The sequence below is a fragment of the Aspergillus aculeatus genome (assembly GCF_001890905.1).
Source record: "Aspergillus aculeatus ATCC 16872 unplaced genomic scaffold ASPACscaffold_16, whole genome shotgun sequence".
In the NCBI taxonomy this organism is placed as follows: domain Eukaryota; kingdom Fungi; phylum Ascomycota; class Eurotiomycetes; order Eurotiales; family Aspergillaceae; genus Aspergillus; species Aspergillus aculeatus.
In genome coordinates this window covers 840312-858749 of record NW_017962991.1, presented here as the reverse complement: position 1 = coordinate 858749, position 18438 = coordinate 840312, and the positions used below count along the sequence as shown (strand labels likewise).

Below are 18438 nucleotides of genomic sequence, written 5' to 3'. Positions count from 1 at the left end.
TCGAAATTGAGCAGATTCAGCTGGACCCTTCGGAACCTGATTAGGGCACGATTGGCTCAATCGTATTGTGAAGCTCCACTTGGATCTTTAAACAATCGGCTTGGTAAGCTTATACTCTTGCTGCACGGCTTAGCCTTGTGAACTAAGACATCTAGCTGCATTTCTTCAGCTAGACTATCTGAAAAGAGGCTGATACCCGAACTACAGAGTGGACGGTGTTCCTGCGTGGGTTCCGCGGGGCTCGCCGAGCTCGGCGCAGCTAACGCAATTAAGCACAAGCCGTCTCCGTGTCCGTCAGCGAACTAGACCATCGAACACGAACCCTTCGGCCAACCCGACACTCCACTCTACCGACTTTGTCTCATATGACTCGGGTATATGCAGGTAGGTAGCATCGACTGAGTCAGGTCGGGGCCTGACGATTGGGCCGGCCTGGAGTTCGCGGGGGTAGAACCAATCTATCTATGGAGTTATCACAATCTCTGGGCTACATTGTTCTGACAATCCGAGGCCGTAAGAAATCATATAGACAAGTGGTATTGTCTAATGCAAGATTCGACCCCCCAAAATTGCAGCGGTGATTGTTGCAGCGAGGGTTTGAGCCTCCAGTATGTCGACGGTAGGCTTCGAGGCTGAACTACGTGATTGGATCATGCGAGGGGAGTGTGAGGGCGATAGTGACTGCGTACCCACGGCTAGAGGGGTGTAACATTGATGGAAATATGACTAAGGTAGGACCACTGGTGGCTGGTGACATTATATCTCACACATCTCACATGATGATTCATTCTACAAGTTCTACCCCATTCAGAAGAAGTAACGCGAGACAGAATTCCATAAAATTAAGCTAGGCACAAACAAGGTCACTTCTAAAAAGCTAGAGACGTCCACTACCTACCCCAAAATCCATAATATAACATTCCTAAAGAGCCCGAACCCACTCCAGAGCGGTCTCCGGCTCCAACCGCTTCGTGTAATCCGGATCCAAGAACACATTGCGCACCACCCCGTCCGCGCCCACGAGCACGGTCGCCGGGATCGGCACCTCCAAGCTCTGATCGCCGTACTTCTTTTCCCAATCGACCCCAAAGCCGGCCAGGATCGGACCGAACGCCTCAGGCTGCTTCCAGACGATCCCCAGCTGGCGGGCGAGCTGGTTCCCTACGTCCGAGAGCACGGGAAACTCGAGCGCGTGCTTCTCCGCCACGGACAGGGAAGTGTCAGGGAGGTGCGGGGAGACGGCAGCAAGGGTGACGCCCGCGGCGGTGAATTCGGGCAGGCGGGACTGCAGAGCCCGTAGCTCGAGGTTGCAGAAGGGGCACCATTCCCCGCGGTAGAAGGACAGCAGGAGGGGGCCCTTGGCTAGGAGACTGGTGCTGGTGACGGCGTTGCCGGTTGCATCTTGGAGAGTAAACTCAGGCAAATTCTGGCCAGGCTGAATGGCTTTGCTGGCGTCGAAGGAGTCTTGCAGGGCTTGCACGCCGGAGTTGAAGGTGTCGATGACGGGGGCTGGGGCCGCCTTTTGGAAGTCGGCGTAGGCGCTTTGGAGGGAGGCTTGAAGAGACATTTTGAGGCTTTCAGACGGTTTGAGCTCGAGATAAGTCTGGACTGATGGGAATGAAGACTTGGGATGTTCTGCACAGGTGGATTGTGTTATGCGATGGTGAGAAAAGTAGCATTGGGCCGGATATCGCGTTGCTCTTTATAGCTATCATCCTGCGACTAGAGCTGCACAAGATCTTTGACATGATGCACTCTTGCTGCTTAGCAAGATGATGCTTGGAAATCCATGCGACCTGAGGATTAGTAAGTTTCGTGAGATCTACCTCAACCGCAGCCGAAGTGCTGACGGAGATGTAGATTAGATCGGGGCCGTAGGGGCGGAAGGGTCCCTGCCATCGGGGTCGCTTACCTAGTAGGGACTAGTCTCGCCGAGCTCGGCGAGGGCCGCGCTCAGCCAATCGCCGCACATTCTTGGACCCGACCTTTGGGGAGGTTGGCAATGCATGCTTCATCAGCAGAATGTGGATACGAAGAGTTGGGTGTGGTCTATTCATGCAGATATAAGGATTTGAGGCACTTGGACGCTTTCCTTGATTACCAATACTACCACGAGAGAATCAAAGGGTTACTCGAAGTGCCTCATGAGCCTCTGGTCGAGGTAATTTGATATAAGAAGCTGCTTGACCTCGCAATAACGAATAAAGACTCATTCGCCTTTCAGCACACCCCAACTCTATGATCCCCGGCCATAAAATTGCAAAAGAAAGTGCTGAGATGTCCAAGTTGATTGTCATCACAGGTGTCACGGGAGTCCAGGCAAGTGTGCTTCCCACGAATCCAAGGCATCTTACTTACATTCTACAGGGAGGCTCCGTCGCAAGCACATACCTCCAGCTTCCAGGATGGAAGGTCCGCGGTGTCACCCGCAACCCATCTTCTCCTAAAGCCATGGAGTTACAGGCGCGAGGCGTCGAGATCGTCTACGGGGACCTGAACTACCCTGACAGCCTGGAAGCCGCATTCCAGAATGCAAACATCATCTTCGGCGTGACTGACTTCTGGACAGTCTTCCAAGACGCCGAAAGCATGATCAAGAAACGACCGGACCAGGACCTCACGGAATATTGCTTTGAAGTAGAGGTCCAGCAGGGGAAGAATCTGGCGGACACCGCCGCCCGGATCCCGACACTGGAACGCTTTGTCTTCAGTTCCATGGCGTCCGCCAACAAGTGGAGCAAAGGAGAATTCCCCAGAGTCTTCCACATGGACTCGAAGGCGGTAGTAGTTGACCATGTTCGAGGTCTGCTGAGCTTGAAAGACCGCTTCTCGCAGATCCAGGCACCGATCTACTTCAATCTGCTTTGGCAATGGGGTCTGCCGACAACACCGAAAAAGGTTTCGTCATCACTTGTGCTGCGTGAGGGAACACGTATTGACGCTCTTCTCTAGCAAACCGACGGCTCCTATCGAATCTCCGGGGTTGGCCCGGCCGACATTCCCGTTCCGTTTGGAGACGTGCAGAACGACTTTGGTCGGTGTGTCAAAGCGGTAGCGGATGGACCTCCGGGCCTGAACCTTCTGGCTGTTGGGGATGTTTTGTCATGGGAGACGTATCTTGACATCTGGTGCCAGTCGCAGGGGGTACCGAACGGTGGCTACCAACTTCACACCATTGAGTCCTTCGAGAAGCTCCTGCCTGGTGGACTCGGTCGTGAATTTGGGGAAAACGTGCTTTTCGCGCAGCAGTTCGGATATGACGGGGGTGATCCCACGGTGGTCCGACCCTCGCAGGTAAGCATATTGCCTTTACCCGGATCTTGGAAACAGCACAAGGTTCTAACAGGAGATAGTTCGGCATCAAGATGACTTCCTTCAAGGAGTACTGCGAGCGAACTGACTTTAGCTCCATTCTCTAAAGCAAACAATATGTATGAAGCCAGTTGTGCGATGGTCCATAGCGTCTTTACCGTGAACATGATACTTGCAATTTCTGGCATCCTTTACAAGGTCTCTGTCCATCACATCTGACTTTCCGCTGGCGGCACACGCCGCAGGCATGCGTCATTCCCGTAGTTGGAGTCTCAGTCTGTTCCTCGAGTGTCGAAGTCGTGTATTTGCAAGTAAGATTATGCTTGACACAGTTCTGACATGGTTGCTGCTTGTCACATTTCACCCTTCGTCGGCGGCAGTGAAGGCATGGCTGGAGCCTTGTTGTATAGCGATGGGTACCCGGGACATCTGTGAAGGCCGCCGGAGAGGTGGATCGTTGGGCCTCCTCCCACAGCCTTTCTCCGGCATGATCGCATGCACAGTCCAACCAAGGGAAGGTCTTAAGCTGCGCCCGGAGGACACGCCAGCTGGAGATTGAGGTAAGACTGACGACGGTCGTAAGCTTTTGTGCAAACCACGATCTTTCGATGGTGTGCTGCGCGGCTATGCCACCGATCGTAAGGAGCCACACGAGAAGCCCATTGTCCGCGTCGAGAGTGCATTGTTCGAATAGAGATCCCTCGCTCAACTCCCGGCGTAGAAGCCCTGCGAGACCGGGAAGTGGCGAGCCGACAGGGGGGATGGGGAAAATAACCCCGACGCTAAATATGAGCAGGCCAAGCCTGCAGGCTTCATACCCGGGATACCATTCTCTTCCGTCGCATTCCGCTCCTGTGGGCAGCGACATGACATGGAAGTGGACTAGGTTCCGGATGTCACACAACAAGCTGGTATCGTTTGGTGCGTTGTCGCCGTTCACATATGCGTGGACCATGCTGCAGTACATGACGAACCCCTGCAATACGCACGCGAGGGCAGATGGTAGGCCAGCAGTCTGGAATTTCTGCACCCCATGGTCCCACCATCCCCCAGACGAGCTGAAGTGGAACCGCCAGTCGGAATTATCATGCCCACGGTTGGAATAGAATGGAATCTGGGGCTTGGTCAAGGTTAAAGTGGAGTTTACCAAGGTCCGGCTAAGTGCAAGATTAGCGAGGCTGCTACCAAAGAAACACATAAAGACCCTACTAGAAAATCGCCAACGAGGCTCCCGGAATCCCGACCCTTTGGAGCCCGCCCTTCAAGGCCACTAGCTTGCAGAGGCCCGCCTGATGAGACATGTGCGGCACACGCGCCCCGTGAATATTGAGCCATTGTAGGCCTTGTAGCGGGGAATTGAATGGCGAAGAGCCGGTCCAATCTCGCTCCTGAAAGGCATGATCCACTGCTTCAGTTAACATGAGAACGGCCAGGATACTGGCGTCTGTTACTGCAGTCGCAGCGTGCCGAAGCGCCTTGTTCGCTCTCGTCGCTGCCTCTTGCTGACATAAGATTAACAACTGCTTGTTCTCTAGGACCATCGAGGTAGGTGTGCTCTTTTGATTCACAAGGCAATGCGTGAGCCTATGTGTGACGGTTGAGAACAGCAGCGCATTGAACAGCACTGGGTTCTCCAGGGAGACGGGCAGCCAAGCATCCAGATAAGGGTTCTTGGCTCCTGAGCTCGGGATCATTCGAGGCGTCATGATGCTCAACCCTACAGCCAAGAATAAGTGGGGAGTAGAGTTTCGGGGATCTGTAATGTGGTATACATACGATACTGCAAGCAATTGCTGACAATGTCCGAGGGCAGTGTGGAGGGATATGTTCTGAAGGGGTCTATTCCACCCCCTGTGACCGCACCCATCATCGGAAGGGTGGAAATACCATCTTTGGACGAACTCCGTCTTTCCTCCACCTTGTCCTCGTGCTCGTTAAAGAAATCGTGGTTCTCCATGTGGGTGATCAGTCAGTGGTGATACCGATCTTGGTACACTACTTCCGCTTGGTGTTATCTGGCTCGAGATTGCAAGCTTTTATGTGGCTGATGGATGGAGATCGGGGGTGGGGGGCGGGGGGCTGCGGCTGGAAGACGCTCATGCCCCCACGCTAGTCCTTAAGAGCGGCCGGTATAGCCGTTCAGCTGGTGCAAAATCCATCGGTAAGCAGGTGCTTTTTATATCGCTGATGAGAAAAAGACTCGGAAATAAGTAGATTGATTCGATGTTTCATGTCGAATTAACCTGAGAAGGTAATGAATAGATATCTGCCTCTGTCATGTAGACGAATGTAAAGAAAGCTGTCAGTGGCAGAAACAGCCAAGCCAAGAAGGATTCCGGTCTACGGGCGCCCAAGCATGCCGTAGACGCAGTCACATGATTTGAAGGTGGTGATAACCTCTTCTACCATGAGGTCCGTTGTGATAGCTAAACTAGATGTGTGATAAGGCCTTGCTGATCCTATCGTCGGTTTCTCGCCAACGCCTCATAGACCCCATGATTCTGCCGATTCTAACATTGCACCGGTGTTGGTTTTTGTATGGGAAATCTCAGGGTACCTTCCTGATCGGGGATAGAGCTAGCGCCCCACCGTCTTTCCCTGCCAGGGCCTAGCCAGATAGCAGGGCACGCACTGGGCAGGTGCCCCCTGCATCCATGATCCCTGATAGCACCATCATCTCTTGATCGTGATCTCAACGAAATTCAAAGGCGGTGAGCAATCTACTAGGCAAGAAGTCATGTGAGCCTGGAGAGTCAATTGCTGTAGCACCAGCTTCCAACTTGGAAAACTTCCTCAGCTTTTGTCGACTCTCAACAAAAACCGCCGCAAGCATGTGATTGTGAGCCCGGACCAACAGTTGACCCGCAATCACATGTCAGGGGTTCCACCTGTCAGCGCCATCGACCAATCGATACTCGACGATAATAAGACGGAGGTCGGGTGGAACCGCTTGGCCCCCAACCAGCAACAACCAGCAACAACCAGCAACAATCGGCAATGCGGAGAGACCACTGGGAGCAGGTCAGGTGACTCGGCAAAAGGAGGGGAAGAGAAGGAGTCCCGAGTCCACCACGGTGAGAAGAGAGGGGTGGCATTTCCGCCACTGATGCATGCACGACCAGGGGACAATTTACGGCCATTTGCTACCATACCACTGTCATCCTTAATTGACAATAATAGATAGATAGCTACTAAAGTTATAAGTACCTGGCTGAAACTTTATGACATCCACGGTGCAGCATCGGTACCCTGCTAAGATGAACACGTCTCGAAGTCCTGGAGCAACCCACCCACCCACCCACTGGATGGTGCTGGCGAGCCATGGATATCCAGTTTTGCAAATACGATCGATGGATCCATGATGTTGGGAAGACTAACCCAAACCGGTTATGCCAGGATGTCTCAACTCTCTGCCCACAAAACACCCGGGGGCCTTCCTCCCTCCTCCACCTCCACCGCTCTCAATTTTCTTTCTTTCATTACTGTCACTACTCAATCAACAACAAGTTCTGTCCTGCTCGGTGAGAAGAAAGCTCTCCTTCAATTCCTTCATCAATCTGCCGGTGAGTCTGCAGTGTAATGCAATCCTACCTATTACTGCATTCAGCTGACAACGCATGCCTGCCCAGTTTCTTTGAATAACCCCCGAGCTCCACCCTTTCCTCTCGCCTCCTCCTCCTCCTTCCTCCCTCCCTCTCATGCGTCCACATTCCCTCTCAATTTAACGCAACCATGCCCTTCATCGATACCACAAAAGACCTATCGGCTCTATTCTCTCGTCAAGTGAAAGCGACCCCCAACGCGGTAGCCCTCGAGGATGACAAGACCACTTTCACATACGCGGAGCTCGATCGCGAGGTCGACTGCCTCTCCCGCCGCCTCCGCACATATGGAGTGAGCCGAGATACGCTGGTGGGCGTGCTGTTGCCAAGAAGTGCCGATTATGTGATTGCCTGCTTGGCCGCCTTGCGGGCGGGAGGCGCCTTTCTCGTCCTGGAGCTGGCCTACCCGCCAGAGCTGCTGGCTGACGTGATTGAGGACGGCAACCCAGCGGTCGTGATCACTCACCGGGCGGAAGTGGGCAAGATCAAGAGTAATGTGCCGTTGATCGTCCTGGACGAGCCGGCCGCACATGCAAATGGTCACGCGACCGAGCCGGCTCCTCTGCCCGCCGACGATGATTTGGACCGACTGGCATTTGTCTCCTACTCGTCTGGCACTACAGGCAAGCCCAAGGGCATTGCCAACCCCCACCGAGCTCCAGTGCTTTCCTATGATTTGCGATTCGGGGTTCAGGACCTGCAGCCCGGCGACCGTGTTGCCTGCAATGTCTTCTTCATCTGGGAGATCCTGCGGCCGCTGTTGCGAGGGGCCACCGTGGTGACAGTGCCGGACGACGCGAGCTACGATCCTGCAGCATTGGTCGACTTGCTGGCAGCGAGGAAGATTACAGAGACCCTGATGACGCCCACCTTGCTGGCGACCGTGCTGCAGCGTCATCCCCACATCGACGAACGTCTTCCCGAGCTCCGCACGTTGTGGCTGAATGGGGAAGTGGTCACGACGGATTTGGCTCGTCGCGCGATCAAGGCTCTCCCGCAGACTCGTCTACTTAACTGCTACAGTGCATGCGAGACGCATGAAATCGCCTGTGGGGATATTCGGGAGATCCTTGATGAGGAAGCGACATACTGCCCGGTCGGTCCGCCTCTAGATCCAAAGCAGATTTACATTCTGGACGAGAGTGGCCAACCGGTCGATGCGGGAGTCAGTGGGGAGCTATTTGTGGCCGGGCCACTGCTCGCCCGTGGATACCTCAATTTGCCCGAGACCACCGCCAAAGCGTTCTCTCCCAACCCCTTCGATACACAGCCCGGATCTCGCCTCTACCGCACCGGTGATTTGGCCCGGCTGCTGCCCTCGGGACTCCTCGAAATTACCGGTCGCGTGGGATCCATGATCAAGTTGCGAGGATATTCCGTGGTGCCAGCCAAGGTCGAAAGCGAGATTGTCAAGAATCTCGCGGTCGGTCACTGTGCGGTCGTCGCTCATGGCGAGGGTTTGGAACGACAGCTAGTAGCCTATATCGTGCCAGACAGGAATGCTGCCGGTCGGCCGACGGTTGAGGTCAACGAAGCCGGGTACAGCCCTGCGGCGCGTCGCATTCTGGCGCAGTCCCTTGCGCACTACATGATTCCCGCTTTGTGGGTCGAATTGCCGGAACTCCCCACCCATGATGTGACGGGCAAGGTTGACCTCAAGCGCTTGCCTCCCCCCAAGACTGATGTTCATACCAACGGTAACGGCAAAGCGGCGGATCAAGATCCGATCACTCTGGACCAGGTCGCAGCCTGCTGGGCTGCAGCTCTCAAGACATCCAAGACTCTTCTCACTGCCACGGATGACTTCTTCGACCTAGGAGGTCACTCCTTGTCACTTGCCGACCTTTCTTCACGCCTGTCTCGGCACTTTGGCTTTCGGGTCCCTATTACTCGACTGGCGGAGACCACAACCCTGGCTGGCCACTTGGAGACCGTCCGTGCGATTCGGGACGGACACACAGCCGCAGTGCAAGCTGATCTTCCAGCTGTTCTGCGTGCAGACGCTACTCTCGACGATGACATCCGACCTACGAACCCTGCCACGGTTTGCTCCCTTGACAAAGCCAACACCGTCCTTCTGACGGGTGTGACTGGTTTTCTCGGTGCTTTTCTCCTGCACGATCTGCTGGAAAGCACCTCCGCCCAGATTATTTGTCTGGTGCGGTTTAATGAGCCTGCGAATGATGATCAGCCCGGGGGCGTGGCACGCATTCGCCGGAACCTTCTTGATCTCGGCTTGTGGCGCGATTCCGTGATGGAGCGTGTGGAGATTTTGCCAGGAAACCTTTCTCGCACACGTTTTGGTCTTTCAACGAAGGCGTTCGATGAGCTGGCTGCTCGTGTCGAGGTGATTGTGCATGCTGCGGCTACCGTCAACCTCGTGTACCCCTATGCCGCCCTGCGCGGGCCCAACGTGGGTGGTACGCGTGAGATTCTTCGGTTGGCGAGCAAGAGTGGCGCCACAGTGCAGTACGTCTCCACGAACGGGGTACTGCCCGCCTCGGGCGAGAAAGGCTGGCCGGAGGACACGTTGTTGGATGTGGAGGATGTTCCGACCAAATTGCTCGATGGATACGGACAAACTAAGTGGGTCGCGGAGCAGCTCGTTCTCGAGGCCGGCCGTCGCGGTCTGCCCGTGAAGGTCCACCGTGCCGGCACGATCAGTGGACATAGTACTACCGGTGCTGCCAACGCATGGGATCTTCTCTCCGCCTTGATTGTGGAATCGATCAAGTTGGGCTACGCCCCTGAAGTTCAAGGTTGGCGCGCGGAGATGACTCCGGTGGACTTCGTTAGCAAGGCCATCGTCCATCTAGCCACTCAGACTCATGCTGAGCAGACGATTTTCCATCTGGGTGACCCCAAGCCCGTGGACACGCGCGATGTGTTTGCTGCTCTGAACGAGCTGGGCTACCCCACAAAGCCTCTTGGCTGGGATGAATGGGTTACCCTGTGGAACGAGAAGCGCAGTAACGTCAAGGGTGGTGACGGTGGGTTCACCGTGGATATCCTCCGCAGTGGTATGCCTACTGTAGAATTTCTGCGGGACATTGTCGTGCTGGATAACGCGGCCACCCGACCGTTCCGGACATGCGTGGAACGGCCGAAGGTGGACAAGGCGCTGCTCGAGACCTACACCCGTCACTGGTTTGCCAGAGGATGGCTGTCAAAGCCTCCTGTGCGCCAGCAGGCGCTGAACGGAACTGCGAAGCTGGTCAGAGGTCCGCTTAGCGGCCGTGTGGCTGTTGTCACCGGCGCGTCGTCCGGCATTGGTGCAGCAGTGGCTACTGCTCTTGCACGCGAAGGTTGCCATGTTGCTCTTGCCGCTCGTCGTGTGGAAGCTCTCGAGTCGTTGCAGAAGCAGCTGGCAGCCCATGGAGGCAAGATTATTGCTAAAAAGACAGATGTCACGAACAAGGCACAGGTGGACGCCTTGTTCCACGATGCCACCCAGGAACTCGGCCCTATCGACATCCTCGTCTCCTGTGCGGGTGTCATGTACTTCACCATGATGGCTAATGTGCAGACGGATGAATGGGAGCGGACGGTAGATGTGAACTGCAAGGGTCTCCTGCACTGCCTGTCGGCTACGGTCCCGGGCATGCTGTCCCGCGGCGCCGGACACATCGTGGCCATTTCCTCAGATGCCGGTCGGAAGGTGTTCCCGGGTCTGGGCGTGTACTCAGCTAGCAAGTTCTTCGTGGAGGCTACTCTGCAGTCTTTGCGTCTGGAGACTGCCGGAACAGGGTTGCGAGTAACGAGTGTGCAGCCTGGCAACGTTGCCACGGATCTATTGGGGATGAGTACAGACGCGGAAGCGCTTAAGAAGTATGGCGAGCCGTCGGGGGCGGAGGTTTTGGCTCCGGAGGATATCGCCAATTCGATTGTGTATGCGCTGCGTCAGCCCGCACATGTTTCTGTTAATGAGGTGTTGATCGAGCCCCGGGATGAGCCGATTTAATGGGTCAATGTTGATAGACTATAGACATGCATGAGTGATGTAATGAAGGTTTCTCGTTTTGCCAATGGTTGGTATATCGCATCGCGTATCAATATCCCAGAGTTTATTTTCGATAATCAAGATCCTTACACTTTGTCTTCCAACTTCATGTTTCACCTTTTCTTTCGCTAATCAGTATTTCCCACCGATTCTTCAGATCAACAGTACATCACTCACCGCATTGCCTATATCCCCCTCTATGGGCCTAGACTCAGACCCATGCTTGAGGAGCCCCGAACCTAACAACCGACACATTCCACTCAACATTCCTTCCAACCACCCCGATACCTTCAACCCTGACGATAAATAAGACAACAAACCCCCCCTCCACCTTTTGCCACTCATCCAACCATCTTCTCAAACCCACGCGAGCACTCCTCCCAAAATGCATCTCCAACACCTAGCCACCACCCTCCTCCTCCCCCTCCTCCTCCTCACCAGCACCCACGCAACATCCACCACCCCATCCCCAAGCACCGACGAATTCACTCAACTGAACTGCCCCAACACCACAACCCCCACCGCGACACCTGCCGAGCAACTCGCCGCGTGGACTACCTTCACCAACTGGATGTACACCGAGCACCGTCTCACCGACGCACTGAGCCACTACGTTGCCGGGAAATACATCAACCACTCACCACTCGTGGCCGGCACAGGCGTGACCGAGACGGCAGCAGAGCTGGCCAATCTCGTGCCGGACGTGACCTCGCAGCTGCAGCGGGCGTTCGTGGGGTGGGACGCAGCGGGGAATACGTTTGGGGTGGCGCATACGCGGGTGATCCCGAATTCAAAGGAGGATGGTGCGGAGGGAGGGGAGTCGGCGCTGGTAGATATTATCCGGATGGTTGGGACGTGCATGGTGGAGCATTGGGATGTAGAGCAGGCGGTTGGTTCTGCGGGAGAAGGGGGGAATCCGATTGCTTTTTTTTAGGGCTCTGATTGTGTTGGTTTTGGAGATGTTAGGGGCTAGCTGGGGTGAGTTGGGGGGTGAAGGAGTGAAAGGGTGGTGTTATGGTTGAGATTGATGCTTTATGTTAGGATTGGGCTGGGGGTGTATATTATATACGTGTATACCGGGGAGCTGGTACAGCGATTCAATCAAGGGTGATGTTTGATATGTTTGCTCTGGGGGCGGTTCACTACAATTCTTGGGTAGCTTACAAGCTAGCTGCCTATTTAATTTCTGTTCTTGCGAACATTCTTTCTGGTGACTCTATGTACATTCTATATGACATCTGTAGGGTCATACATAAAAAGTGAATCTTAGACTGTAATGAGAGTTTGGAGAATATTTCTAAGTATTTTGATTTTGTTGGCTAGTTTACAGCTGAGAATATATTAGTACAGTACTCACCTAGTACTCTGGATGAGGTAACATTTTGTAAAATTGATCAAGCACCGTGTGGACTGACTGCCTTAACAAGTAGATGCCAGGTAACCTAAGAGCCAGTAAGACAGCCTTGAGAGCTGTATACAACTAAGTTAACCAACCAAGATGTAAAATAGCAGTCGCTTCTTGCTAAATGTAATTCTACGCTGGTCGTGAATTGAGATCCAACCAGCAGCCTTGAGTCGCCGACCGCCTTCTACCCGTACGATGTCCGATCGGCCAAAGTAGGAGTCGGACTTAAGCTCGTCTACCGGCACGCACCCCACCCGACATCGGACCAAAGCATCGGCTATTTCGATCTTGCCCCGCGGTAAAAAGCATCGGAGATCGGACATCTGCCATCCACCCCGCGTGCAGCATCCGCAACGTCGGGCCCTGAGTTAGGGCTCCCCGTAACATGTCTGGGGAAGCAATTATTCAGAAATGGAGATAAAATGCAAGACCTCCCACACAATCCATCACTCCTTCCTCCAGACAAACCACAACACACACAACCATCAACATGACCACGCAACCGCGCCTCAAACTCGCTCTGATCGGCCTCGGCCGTCTGGGAGCCATCCGCGCCGAGATCCTGGCCTTCAAGCAGCCTCGCATCGAGCTGGTCGCCGCCTGTGACACCAAGCCCGGGGCTGACGAATGGGCGGCGGCCAATCTGCCCGCCTCCGTGAAGTTCTTTGCTGATCCAGAGGACTGCATGAGGAACAGCGGTGCCGAGGCCGTCCTTATCTCGACGGCGACCGCTACCCACGCGCCTTTGATTACCAAGGGCCTTGATCTGGGTCTGGTGCGTTCTACTACCCCTTATGGACTTCAGAACCGCGGTGGAGACTGACTCGCCTCGTCCAGCATGTCATGTGCGAGAAGCCGATCTCGGTCGACGTGATCACCACCGAGGAGGTTCTCGCTAAGGCTGCGTCTAAGCCTCACCTCAAATTCCTGGTCCCCTTCTGTCGACGATGTGAGTGGACTTCAACCCCCTATGCTGTGGCAACTAGTGTTGAGGAGTGAGCTGACCCGCGCTAGATGATGAGTCGTACCGTCAGGTGAAGCAGATGGTCGAGGCTGGCGCACTCGGAGACATTCACGCAGTGGAGAGCTCCTGTCTCGACCAGCAGGACCCTACAGGTGAATTTCCGGCCTTCTGTTACTTCGTACCTGTGAACCTATCCAGCTAACCCACCGTGTCCCTAGGCTTCTTCGTGCGCTTCTCCGAGCAATCCGGAGGTATCTTCGTCGACATGGGTGTTCACGATGTCCGTCCCCTTTCCCTCTACTTCCTACACTACCCCATACTAACCATAATTCTGCAGATTGACATCGGCCGGTACTACCTGGACGTCAAATCCGGCCTCACCAACCCCAAGAAGCAAGTCAACCGGGTCGTCGCCATGGGCCAACAGGCCGTCTACGGCGAGCTCTCGAAGTACGGCGACGCCGACAACGGCTGGGGGCTGGTGGAGTTCGCCAACGGCAAGATCCTGACTTTCCACCTGGGGCGGACGCTGACCAACGGGTTCGAGGGGATGACGCGCGTGTGCGGCACCAAGGCGCACTCGGTGATCAACGCCAACTCGACCATCAACCGCGTCGAGGTGCGCGACGCCCACGGCGTGCGCACTGCCACCACCCCAGACGCCTTTGTACTGTACGACAAGTCCTTCCTCAAGGACCTGGAAGAGTTCGCCACCGCCTGCCTCGACGGGGCGCCCTTGACGTGCGCGCCCGAGGACGCGTACGAGGCCGCCAAGATCGCCACGGCGCTGCAGTTCTCCTTCCGCCACGGCGTGCCCGTGTACTTTGATGATGATGGGTTGGCGATTCTGGATGCGAGCAAGAAGGCATGATTTTAGCATCAGGAACGTGGTGGCTTGGGCTTCGTTATAGTAGCGTTTTGCATGTTTGTTTTTGTTATGGGTGGTAGACGCATAGACCTGTGGGTTACGAATCAAAAATATGTGCATGACATTTTCTGTTCGCTTCGAGGCACCTGAGATTCGTAGAATCGACACTTTAGACTTGATCTTTCTAGTACCAGAGTCAAAATACCTCAGAACAAACTGGCGTTACTCAAGGCTGGATTTGCTTGCACGTGGCTAGCATCTTTCTTTCACTTATTTAAGAAAATTTGATTATAGTTTCAAATCTTCAGATTCATTTTTTGGGCCGACCGAGACATATTCGAGACCGCAGGGAGAAACACGCGAATATACAATATCATTCTCCTTGATACTGGAATGTGATGCCGTTTCCTTAGGCCTCGCATGTTACTCACTCTTCTCCTATCAATGAATCTCTAGAACAAACTGATGCCTCTCGTCTTCTCCTTTCACCGACACATCTGAAATCAGCATGCTCATATAGGTGTTTTCTCCATAGTTCCACAAAAAACACAGATCGAGTGATTGACAGGCCATACGTAGAATCTATATACATATCTGCTATTTCATTACAACGTGTGAGCATAAGCCCGAAAATCAGGAAAAAATGCACCTCACCATATCTGTAGGCTGCTAGTAAGAGGTATAAACGAGTCAGTAGTAGCTACACAAAACTAATCACTCCGCCGCCAGAGTCTAATGCGATTCATCCGCCTAGCCCAGCGGTATACTCCCCAACAGATCCTGAAGAAGCATCGGATCCCAAAAGTCCTGCAACTACGCCAATACAGTACACGTTAGCTCGCACACCCAACCAAACAGAGGACAAGACAGGAAGATCTCACCAGCTCATTCGTCGAATCCGGCGTCACCATCGGCAACGACGAGCCCGCCACAATCATCGAAGTATCACCCTGCAGCAATCCGAAAGGATGATGATGGAGGTCATTCGGCGACGGGTTCGAGCCCACGTCAATGCCATGCGGCGAATCGGTAGGCGTCTCCTCCGCCAGCTGGATCGTCGTCCGGATCGTCTGCAGGCCCTGGCCCGCCCGCTCGATCAGTCGCGTCCGCCAGCCCAGCAGCTCGACATCCTCGCTGTCCTCGCGGTCTCGGTCCTCCCGCCAGCCCGCATCCTCCCGCGCAGCATCTGGCTGTGTCGAAGCGGAAGCGATCTTGGCCGACGCCCGTGCGCGCAGCTTCATCAGCCACTGCAGGTTCCGGCCGTAGCGCGGGGTATTGGCGCCGTGTTGGATCAGCGAGGTGAAGAGGTTGATTGCGGCGTCGAGCTGAGTCAGAGCGAAGGTGGCCATGGGGTTCCTGGGGTCGCACAGCACGAGGGTGCCCAGGCAGAGAGCGGAGCCGAAGACGTGGTACTGGGGTAGAAAGGTGGTTGTGAGTAATGTTCTGGCCCGAAGAAAGCTAGAGGGAAGCGCCTACCCAGAAGTTCCATTGTCTGGTGCTGACTGCCGGGAAACGGGTGTGAATGTCGTCGACAATTGCGATGATGATCTGTCGGCGTCAGCTCGAGGGTCTTGCATGTTGGGCGACCGGAGATGGGAAGGCTTACGGCGCAACGCTCTATCACGGTCAAGAATGAAGGCGCGTATACGGATCTCATCCGGTCGTTGATATCGTACAGTGCTTTTGCATAATATGGTCGATGGAGGTTGATGATCGTCTCTGAGATGTTGAGCGCTAGATTCATTTGCTGCCGAGTACTCAGTCAGAGAATCCGAGTTGGCATGGAAAAAAGACGAACCTGAAAAGAAATGGTCATCGACCTGCGGGACGGTTCGGGCGATGCCTCGATTGCCGCTTCGACGTGAGGGTAGCGAGAGGGCATTGACAGAAACGCGGCCCGACAACGAAGGGAGAACGGCAGATTGCGCTCAAATTCGCCGCTACAGAGCGTCAGCTTTCACGTCAGACTGTGGCGGGCGGGCACATACAGTCGAATGTCGAGGTCGGTCACAGCCGAGTACGGTGGTTTGTGCACCTTCATCGCCATATGGAGAATTCTGCGGTCTGGTTAGATGTGACGCTTCCCCGGAACGACAAGAGAAAAACAAACTCGGACGAAAGCTGCGAGAGCTCAAATCGAAGGATCGAATAGCTCTTTTCGCCGGTTGTGTTCTCCGGCTCGGAAGGGAATGCGACATCGCAATGCTCTGGATTCATAGCGCATCTGCCGGAGATTAGACATATCATAAGACCTGCACGGGGAGTTCATACGGCCGTGAGAAGCAATGTGCCTGGAAGGTGTCGGCGGCGTTCAACTCCCAGAATACCTTGCGTCTTTCCTCAATCACATCCTGCGGAAGATTCCAGCGGGCACCGTCCCGATGCATACCCATCTAGATATGTAAACTCTCCATCAGTGGTGGACTTCACTTGGAACTGTCATGCTTACCGCTTGGACCAACCGCATGACCAGACCCCAGAGTGGCCAGGCATTGTCCCCTCGGCCCCCTTTATCTAAATGTCTAGACCAATGTCAGTGAAAGAGTCAAACTGCGGAGCCATTCAGTAACGTACAAATGCAGATGCGCCATCAAATGCTGCTGATCGTTAGCGGTGAAAGATAGCGACAAGCTCAAGACTCACTAGAGTTTGTAGTCCGGCGACCATGTTGTTGGATAGGAAGCGCCCTTTCACCAGAGCCAACTCCGAGAGATGCAGCCAGTCCTCGGCCGATGGATCATAGTTAGGCATCTCAATGTTAAACAAGGTGCCTTGAGCCAGGACGATGAACACCAGCGCAATCTCCTGCGGATTGACCCGCGGAGATACGGACGCTCCCTCGGCAAACTTGTAGACGCGGTCGAAGGTCTTCTGGAAACTGGCCTTGGGAGCAACATTATGACTAAACCATTGTCAGCGTTGCCTCGTAAACCCCGTCAATCACACTCACTGCCAAGCACAATAGCGATAGTACGATCCCACCAATGTCTCCGCCTCCTCCTTGGCGGGCAGGCGGGAAAGCAGCTCCCGAGTACTGACGTGTGAGGCTGCCACATTGAACGGAAATGCGATGGGAGTGGTACCAGGAGTCAAGCGATAGGGCTGGGATGGAACCGAATCTGGGATCTTAGGGGAAGGAGCGCGGGTCACCGGGGGACTGTCCGATGCGTCTTGGGTTTCCGACTACGTAGATACACAACTCAGTGGTGGCTGTGAACGAGGCTCAAGCAGAGATGACCTACCTCTTTCAACCATTCACTGCCAGCCGTCGGGCCCAGGTACTTGGACCGACCTCCTTTACCCAACATCAACGTGCCGTAGGAGCCGTTCTGTTCGGCAACGCCAAGGGGCTGTGGGACGGGATTCTGGTAGCCACTATCCCTTCGAACGCTGGGCCCAGATAGGTTAATTCGGCCTGAAGCAGCTGAAGAAGATTCGTGCAATGGGTCGGACTGTAGCGCGTGGGCTAGAAGGGCGAGTTGTTCAAAGTCATCCCGTCTGTTGCCGTTATGCGGTGGTTGCCGTGAGTTGCGGCCCGAATGGTCGGCGGGCCCCTGCTCCGCGGCAGTATTTTGGGCCTGACCGTGATGTTGTGAAACATCACGTTGAGATGGCGTGTCCCAGATGTGTATGGATGGATGAGCCAAGCTAGGGGTGTCGGGTGAACGGGGTGCACTGTCTTCCTTGGGAGGGGGATGTTCAGCTTGTGCAGGGCTCTTGCGCTGTTTTTTGGGTGTATCCGATCCTCTGCCATAGCAGCCGGTTAGTATTATGCAGGCATGCATAAGCACATGGGCGTGAACAAACCGGGACGGTGTAGTGTCGGCTGCACCTGGGTTGCAGAATGAGGTCCGGCGTCGGCGGACACAGTTTGAGCACGGCACTGCAAGGTTCCTTCTTTCAGCCGGTGGGCACGGTCTCCATACGTCAAACTGAAGTTACTGACACTGCCGATCACATTTCATCTTCAGCCGGCGACATTCTGCAAGAGTTATTGGAATTAACCTTTCTATACGTTTGACCGTCACATTCTACAAGGAAAGCAGCACTGACCTGCACAGCTGAGGGATGGGCGCTGTCTTCGCTGCTTTTTGGTCGGTCTGGGATCGTCATCGGCCTCATGGCTGACTCTTCCCGATGGCTGGGAGCGGTCCGATCCTGGGTTGTTGGTCATCATGCCATATGATTCGGGTTGCATGAATGAGATGAAAGCGGGTGTTGTCGATGACGGAAAAGCCGAGGAGGGAGGCGGAGAGGCGAGAAATATGTCCGGTCATGTGACGAGCC

At 54.7% G+C, this 18438-nt stretch overlaps 7 protein-coding genes across 7 annotated transcripts; 4 read left to right on the top strand and 3 right to left on the bottom strand.

The window, feature by feature from the left end:
* Positions 1-922: 922 nt before the first annotated feature.
* ASPACDRAFT_1882918 (peroxiredoxin-like family protein) lies at positions 923-1910 on the bottom strand (the record flags this gene model as incomplete). The annotated part of the gene is made up of 1 exon (XM_020198303.1): positions 923-1910. Exon 1 carries the CDS (start codon positions 1565-1567, stop codon positions 923-925), a length of 645 nt encoding a protein of 214 aa, XP_020053000.1. The 5' UTR covers positions 1568-1910.
* A 367-nt stretch (positions 1911-2277) lies between these two features.
* ASPACDRAFT_8186 (uncharacterized protein) lies at positions 2278-3312 on the top strand (the record flags this gene model as incomplete). Its single annotated transcript, XM_020205969.1, has 2 exons — positions 2278-2898; positions 2953-3312. Coding segments are annotated over 2 exons (981 nt in total), but the record flags the coding sequence as incomplete, so codon positions are not given.
* ASPACDRAFT_1906304 (Zn(II)2Cys6 transcription factor domain-containing protein) lies at positions 3107-5370 on the bottom strand. The gene is made up of 2 exons (XM_020198826.1): positions 4522-5370; positions 3107-4469 (listed from the first exon to the last, which is right to left on the bottom strand). Exons 1-2 carry the CDS (start codon positions 5016-5018, stop codon positions 3467-3469), a joined length of 1500 nt encoding a protein of 499 aa, XP_020052998.1. The 5' UTR covers positions 5019-5370; the 3' UTR covers positions 3107-3466.
* A 1596-nt stretch (positions 5371-6966) lies between these two features.
* ASPACDRAFT_81312 (non-ribosomal peptide synthetase) lies at positions 6967-10938 on the top strand. Its single transcript, XM_020205846.1, has one exon. It carries the CDS (start codon positions 7045-7047, stop codon positions 10873-10875), a length of 3831 nt encoding a protein of 1276 aa, XP_020052997.1. The 5' UTR covers positions 6967-7044; the 3' UTR covers positions 10876-10938.
* A 361-nt stretch (positions 10939-11299) lies between these two features.
* On the top strand, positions 11300-11848 carry ASPACDRAFT_63554 (uncharacterized protein; the record flags this gene model as incomplete). Its single annotated transcript, XM_020203902.1, has 1 exon — positions 11300-11848. One exon carries the CDS (start codon positions 11300-11302, stop codon positions 11846-11848), a length of 549 nt encoding a protein of 182 aa, XP_020052996.1.
* A 961-nt stretch (positions 11849-12809) lies between these two features.
* ASPACDRAFT_54513 (putative NAD binding Rossmann fold oxidoreductase) lies at positions 12810-14154 on the top strand (the record flags this gene model as incomplete). The annotated part of the gene is made up of 5 exons (XM_020202891.1): positions 12810-13094; positions 13157-13268; positions 13334-13435; positions 13502-13563; positions 13621-14154. 5 exons carry the CDS (start codon positions 12810-12812, stop codon positions 14152-14154), a joined length of 1095 nt encoding a protein of 364 aa, XP_020052995.1.
* Positions 14155-14698: 544 nt separating this feature from the next.
* Positions 14699-18365, bottom strand: ASPACDRAFT_125410 (uncharacterized protein). Its single transcript, XM_020196818.1, has 16 exons — positions 18205-18365; positions 18098-18133; positions 17959-18034; positions 17394-17898; positions 17102-17334; positions 16795-17053; positions 16726-16748; positions 16601-16673; positions 16423-16544; positions 16262-16375; positions 16140-16208; positions 15950-16091; positions 15758-15898; positions 15628-15699; positions 15033-15563; positions 14699-14964 (listed from the first exon to the last, which is right to left on the bottom strand). The coding sequence occupies exons 1-16, from the start codon at positions 18323-18325 to the stop codon at positions 14902-14904; spliced, it is 2580 nt and encodes an 859-aa protein (XP_020052994.1). The 5' UTR covers positions 18326-18365; the 3' UTR covers positions 14699-14901.
* Positions 18366-18438: the final 73 nt, after the last annotated feature.

Bases quoted from the DNA above. Each gene is read 5' to 3' on its own strand.
- ASPACDRAFT_1906304 (XM_020198826.1), bottom strand. From the start codon at position 5,018: ATGACGCCTCGAATGATCCCGAGCTCAGGAGCCAAGAACCCTTATCTG. The intron at 4,470-4,521 runs GTAGGGTCTTTA...TCTTGCACTTAG, and splicing joins GCCTCGTTGGCGATTTTCTA to CCGGACCTTGGTAAACTCCA.
- ASPACDRAFT_81312 (XM_020205846.1), top strand. From the start codon at position 7,045: ATGCCCTTCATCGATACCACAAAAGACCTATCGGCTCTATTCTCTCGT.
- ASPACDRAFT_125410 (XM_020196818.1), bottom strand. From the start codon at position 18,325: ATGACCAACAACCCAGGATCGGACCGCTCCCAGCCATCGGGAAGAGTC. The intron at 17,899-17,958 runs GTTTGTTCACGC...CTGCTATGGCAG, and splicing joins GCCGACACTACACCGTCCCG to AGGATCGGATACACCCAAAA. The intron at 15,700-15,757 runs GTAAGCCTTCCC...TGACGCCGACAG, and splicing joins CCGTGATAGAGCGTTGCGCC to ATCATCATCGCAATTGTCGA.